At 49.4% G+C, this 6,213-nt stretch overlaps 2 protein-coding genes across 2 annotated transcripts; both read right to left on the bottom strand.

The window, feature by feature from the left end:
• Positions 1–200: 200 nt before the first annotated feature.
• LOC120951346 (calphotin-like) lies at positions 201–3,841 on the bottom strand. The gene is made up of 2 exons (XM_040370013.2): positions 2,260–3,841; positions 201–2,188 (listed from the first exon to the last, which is right to left on the bottom strand). Exons 1-2 carry the CDS (start codon positions 3,188–3,190, stop codon positions 996–998), a joined length of 2,124 nt encoding a protein of 707 aa, XP_040225947.2. The 5' UTR covers positions 3,191–3,841; the 3' UTR covers positions 201–995.
• A 363-nt stretch (positions 3,842–4,204) lies between these two features.
• Positions 4,205–5,925, bottom strand: LOC120953161 (DNA translocase FtsK-like). The gene is made up of 5 exons (XM_040372880.2): positions 5,492–5,925; positions 5,372–5,422; positions 4,871–5,299; positions 4,498–4,615; positions 4,205–4,424 (listed from the first exon to the last, which is right to left on the bottom strand). The coding sequence occupies exons 1-5, from the start codon at positions 5,616–5,618 to the stop codon at positions 4,415–4,417; spliced, it is 735 nt and encodes a 244-aa protein (XP_040228814.2). The 5' UTR covers positions 5,619–5,925; the 3' UTR covers positions 4,205–4,414.
• Between the last annotated feature and the right edge of the window lie 288 nt (positions 5,926–6,213).

Genomic DNA, 6,213 nt, shown 5'->3' with positions numbered 1-6,213 from the left:
AAAGAAATGCATTTAACTTATCAATTCAATTATTTTTATAGTTTCTAAAAACCATATTCTGATAAATATGTAATGAAATATAGCAAAAAAAAACCCACAATTTCACGTGAACTTTCACGCAAGGGCTAAAGCTACCTTAAGAAGCCATAACTCGCCGTAACACAACACAAAAGGTTCGTGAGAAGACATGGCGTAAGTAGTTTGGTTGTGTGTGTTTTGTATTGTAACGATTTATTCATCCATACTTTTACCGCATGTTATCGCAATCCAATGCTTCTGCCTGCCTGCCTTACTTTATTACATCATATCTTACATCTATATTACACGGGACCCAAATCGAGCTAAGGTTCGACATACATGGGGTCAAATCCCGGAAAACATTCACATTATTTTCTTTTTCTTACAATAATCATTCGCATTTGTGCATAACACAAGCTTCATTCTGATAATGGTAAAATCATTCGTCATCGTCTTCTGATCACGTTCACCTACCAAACTGATCGGACGCGCTTATCATTAGCTTTTCTTTTCTTTTTTACATAGAAAAGGAAACATGAATCATAAAGCAAAAACATAAAACTAAGTCTGATGATGATGTGGATACCTAGGCTAAGGTAAAATCAGCTCATCCGATTCCATTCACGCTTAAAGTTAAGGACACTTCAGTTTTCCTTCATTTTTTTTTCGTATTCCTCAGATTCTCTACTATCCTTGGGATAATGTGACGCTTGGAAGAGATGGCTTTTGGCATCTGTGTACCGTAGAAATGTGTGTGCGTGTGTATGTGTTTGTATGTAGTGTGAGTCTTAATTTAAGGACATGACCGAACGCGAACAAACTTTCCCGACCCTTACAATTTTGTACAACATTTTGCGCTTTCATTCGCGACGCCGAAACACGCCATGGACGTGCGCAAACAACTTAACTTTATAGGTTGCTAATGCTAAGCGTGCATGTTCCAGTTCGCGACACGCAGGCGCCCACCATTCGGAGGTTCATTTTATCCGCGCCGGAGGGGTATAATTTTGTTTGTCCAGCGCATTTTTGGCGCTGCGCGTAGTGACGCTAGTCGTGATGACCTTTGGTATTGGTGGTTTCGTTTCACCAACACAACCACCACCACCCTCCTGCGGCTTGGTGCCGCCGCCGCCACCGTTGCTGTTGGTGCTGCTAGTAATGATGGGCGGTTTTTGCGCGGCCCGGGTACTGCGCACTTGCAGGTCTTTCATGTTCGTCAGCGTCGTGACGGTTCCGGTGTACGGTCCACACTGTGTTCGCGTTGTTACAGCGACCGAAACGGCCGGTATTGGCGGTTTAGCCGGTGTCGGTTTGGCCAGTGACGAATTGACCGGTGTCGGTTTAGTCGAAGTCGAAGACGACACAGCAGCTGCGGCAGGTGATGCTACGGGAGTGGTTGTTATTGTTGTTGCTGGTGTCGTTACTGCCGACGGTTGCGTAACCGTTTGCGGGGCTGGATCAGTCGACGGCCGGGAACGGTTCGAACCGACCAGCTCGACCGCGAGCAGATTCCACTTTTTCAGCCGATCGATCAGGATGGCCGACTTCTCTTTGGGCAGTTCCAGCTCGCGAAGCAACAGTATCAGCTCCGACTGTGTGATGCGATGGGGCACTTCCTCCTGCTCGGAAGCACTACCACCACCACCACCACCACCACCGCCATTAGTGCCCGTACTGTCGGGTGTTGTTGGTGCAACGACGGGAGTAGGCGCAGCTACAACCTTTGGGGCCATCACCGGAACCGGTTTCGGCTGTGCCTCGCTGACGGGTGGCATTTTCACCACCATCATGCCGTTGTGGGTCGAGGGTGCCGATGCTAGATCGCAGAGATTAATAAAGCCCGTCGTCGCCCGGGTAGCTGTTGGTGTCGGCTGTGCTTTCTGCTCCGACGCCGTTGGGCTCAATCGCTCCACCTTAACGACCCGCACTTCGGCAATCTGCTTTGGAACCGTTCGGGGTGGCGGCTGCTTTGTGACGATGAGCGGTTCCCTTTCCTGCTTGATCGGAACCAATCTCGGCAGCGGTGGTTCAGGAGACGGGGGATCCTGTGGATCCCTTCCATTCATCTCCTCATCATCATCGTCATCGATTTCTATCGTTACCGGTCGCTGGGTTGGAGCGATGGGTTTGGGCTGGAGTTTTGCAGCGGGTAAAATCAATTGCTTGGAGTCTGCAAACGATAAATTTTGATTAGAGAAAAGCAAAAACAAAATGTTACCGCACAGATTGGCGCTGTCTTACCACTGTTGATCGCATTCTTGTTGAGGGAGAACACGTTCAATATCTTGGGAGCATTCGTGCTGACTGTGCCCGCTGTCACCGGGCGTCGTACGATCGCGATGGGTGGTCTCGCGGGTACCAGTTTCTCACTTTTTTCCAGCACAACCGATGGTTCGGAATGGCGCAGCCTTACCTTGGTCATGTCGTACAATACACTCGGGTCTGGGACGGCTTTGCGCTTTACGCCACTCACTGTCGTGCTGATAACTGTCGGCACTGGCTTCAATTGCACACTCGCCGGGGCCGGTTGTTGCGAGGCCGGCAAGCTGTGCCGTGTGACGACCCTTAGCTGCTGCTGAGGCTTTACAGTTGGAGATTCTTCCCGCTTGACCGCAGTGACGGTGACCGTGCGCACGGCGATCGGTTTGCTGTCACTCGCTTCCACCTTGCCGGTGGTGACGGCGACGGAGACTGCCGGTGGACGGATCGTGCTGTGTATCGGATGGAACATCACCGCCCGCTGGTTGGAGAACACTTTGGGCCGTATGGCCGACTTCACCGACGGGTACACGACCGATGCGTTCGCTTTGGTGATGGTTTTCCCGTCCGGCGACGACGCGGTACGCGTCAGGCAGAAGTAGCAATCCGTGGCGTGGTCGGTCGAGGCGCTCCACAGCATCGGGATCGCGAACGGCAGCTCCGGCTTCGGGCACGTGCCGTTCTGCCACCGCAGCAGCGCATTGTTGCACACGTTGCACACGGACGGCGGCCCGTGCTGGTAGTTTTCCGGCACGGTGCGCGCCGTAAAGTGGGCCTCGTACGCCAGCAGCAGCGGCCGCGTCATGATCGACCGCTTGTGGTGCGACGGTGTGTACAGGCCGCACACGAAGCAGAAGAGATTTTTCGGATTTTTGCAGATGTGCTTCGACATGATCGGGGACCTTTGGCTCATTGGCCGGCGTACGTGTATGCGCTTCCCGAGCTCCTTGCTTGCTTTGACAATTGGACGGGTACTTAACTAACTCCTCCGTTTGGGGAGGGGCCGGAGCGGGGGGGACTGATGCACCGGGTTCGTTCTGCACCGAAAGGGCCAGCGGTTGGTCGGAATGTTCGAAATGCGCGCTTGACTCTCTCGCTTGCACGATCATCTACCGGGAAAGCAGTGTGATCGCGCTAACAGAGACACTACAAAGGGACGGGCTTCTTCCTACCGTGTAGCATAGTACAGTTCCCTTGCAGCAGCACCACCACCACCCTCGACCAGAACACAGCACTTAGACACTGGGGGGACAGGCACACTAATCAACATTCAACACACTGAACGGCTCCGACCGAAGCGCAGGCTGTAACCGGGCCAAGTCCAAGCGTCGTTCATAGCACAAACATAACGGCAGACGGTACATGAAGTTACAACAAGCTGGTACAGCCAACAAAGGCAAGTGCGTGTCGAGGAATTCGGAAGCGTCCGTACACTTAGGTAAAGAATAATTGTAGAAAAATGTACGCGTTTGACGTTACCACATCTTGTTGTTTACCCGCGCGGACGCTCTACAGGCAGCTGTCAAACACAAAGTGAATGCAGAGAGGTGGTGGTCTCTGTCGAATGGAAACGGTGGAAATGGTGATAATTTCTCTGTCGTATCGTAACAGGCCAAATTTTTTTAAAAAAAATTGTGGCATTGGTTTATTGTAAGCACTTGCACGAAATTATCGTATTGTTAAGATAAAAAAAATAAGCAAAATACTAATTTGTAAAGCGCTGCGATGACATTTTCGCGCATGTGTTTAAAGCCAAGGATTGAAAACTTACAAACGAAAACGATCGTCCAGAACAACAGCGAAACAGGAGCGTAAAGTTGGCTCGCAGAATGTGATCCTTTTTCCATAAAATTAACTTAAAATGTGTTCTCTTCGTGGTTAGGGGCAAGGTTGCCAAATCATGTCATCATGTAAGTAAAACTCTGGATTGCATTTACACTCTATTTACACCATTTAGTTTCACGATCTGTTTATAATTTACAAAACCGAAGGCCTTTTCCTTCGTTGCAATGAGCTAAAAAAGTACAATTTAAGAATGAATAAATGATTTCCGTATAATTGCTTTATAAATTCCTCGAAAATTTTGCATTCGGGAGATGAGAATTATTAGGCAATACGTGGCGAAACTGCGGGTCCTCTATCCTAGCCTGTAATTGATACAATAATCATGAAAAACATATCCTGTCTGGAACACAAAGTTACGGAAATTTTTACACTCACCCAAGTGCCATCCCCAAAAGCCCCAGCCCAGACGAAGAGGAGGTCGTAGCAGGCCGCGGAGCTCTAGAGTTGGTTCCCGCGTTTAAACCGAATGCTCGGGCAATCGTATCCAAGAAGCCTGCGTCAACCGGAGAAAAAGATGATTGCGGAAAAGTGTGTTATAATCGAGATATGGTGCAAAGTAGAAATGTCCTCCGTGTGTAGCGGCTTTGCAGCGCCATACTGATCTGACCTCTATCGCAGTGGGCCGCGCGTCGAAAATCAAACAAGTTTAACGGTTGCGACACAATGCGTGGGGGTTTTTCGCACTCCCAACCGAAAGCATTACGACACACAGATATTCAGGGGCGCACAAAACTTGTTGTAAGCTTACCTGGGGATGACGAAGATGTTTCCGGTCGTGGCCGACGGTTGTACTGCTGCTCGTTGTACGGTGAGTACGCTGCTGGCGGTTGTGCGTATTGTACGGGTTGCTGCTGGTAGTACATTGAAGCTGGTTGCTGGTACTCCGGCTGTTGGTACTGCTGGACTGGCTGTTGGTATTGCTGGACTGGCTGTTGATACTGCTGAACTGGCTGTTGATACTGGACCTGCTGTGGTGCCGGCTGTTCATACTGTACTTGCTGCGGTTGCTGATACTGGACCGGTTGCGGCTGAGGTTGCTGATACTGGACCGGAGCTGGCTGTGGCGCTGGTTGATAAACGATCGGTGTTGTTGAGGGTTGCTGCGTTGTTGTCGCAACTGGAATGTCTATTCGCGATTGAAACTGTAGCGGTACGGCAGCGGCTGCAGCAGGTTGATCTAAACAAGGTGGTAAGGGGTTTAAACCGTTGCTCGATCAATAATCCTTGCGCATTGACAATAGATACATACTTTCATTATCACCCACTACTACATAGCTTGGTCCATTTCCGTTGGAAAATGCTGCAATAATAAAATTTTAGAAATTATAACCAAGGCTCCGCAGTCCACCAAAGGACACCAAAGGCTTACCAGCCGGAAGTATCTCGATGCCGGGTGCCGACTTCTGAACGGGTGTGCCACGGCAAACCGCAACAAATGTAAGCAGCGCCACGATGATGGGCAAACAACAAATGATTCCTCTCACGTGGGAGCGCATGATGGACAGACAGTAGCAGCACTCTAGGTCGAAACGTTGTAACTGAATGATCACGTTTCAGATTCGATGCGGAACCGAACATCCCGATCGGGTCTCGATTTAAACCGATCGATCTCCTAATGGTGGGGAACCGGGGGTGCTAAACCGGTTAAACATTTTGTCAATGGGGATGCGGCCAAACAAAACACCGCCCGACGACTGATGGCGGGGGAAGTTTGAAAATTGTTTAATTAATTCGTGACGTTGTTTGCATTTGTCTTGTTTGGATTTGCTCGAACTATCTACCGATAGGGCGCAGATCGCGACGAAGCTGTCTGTAACGGTCAGTCATTGAAAGGGTTGGAGTCAAAGGGAAAAAATGAATTAACGTTTTATTTATGGTTTTTTGCTTTCAGACTAATACAGTTTTCGGTCTGAAGTCTTCCATCCGAATAAAGTCACCAGTAGAACCAGTTTGATAAGATAAAAACAATACAGACTGAACTTGACGTCACTGTCCCATATGCCTGAATGCCAATCTGCATAGGAATTGTTCCATTACCGTGTGTGTGTGTGTGTTCCAAAATTCGACGCCAAAATATATGCGCTTCAAGAT

This window comes from Anopheles coluzzii, chromosome 2 (genome assembly GCF_943734685.1).
Source record: "Anopheles coluzzii chromosome 2, AcolN3, whole genome shotgun sequence".
NCBI lineage: Eukaryota > Metazoa > Arthropoda > Insecta > Diptera > Culicidae > Anopheles > Anopheles coluzzii.
Note: the sequence above shows the minus strand (reverse complement) of the source record. Positions and strands in the feature narration are given on the sequence as shown.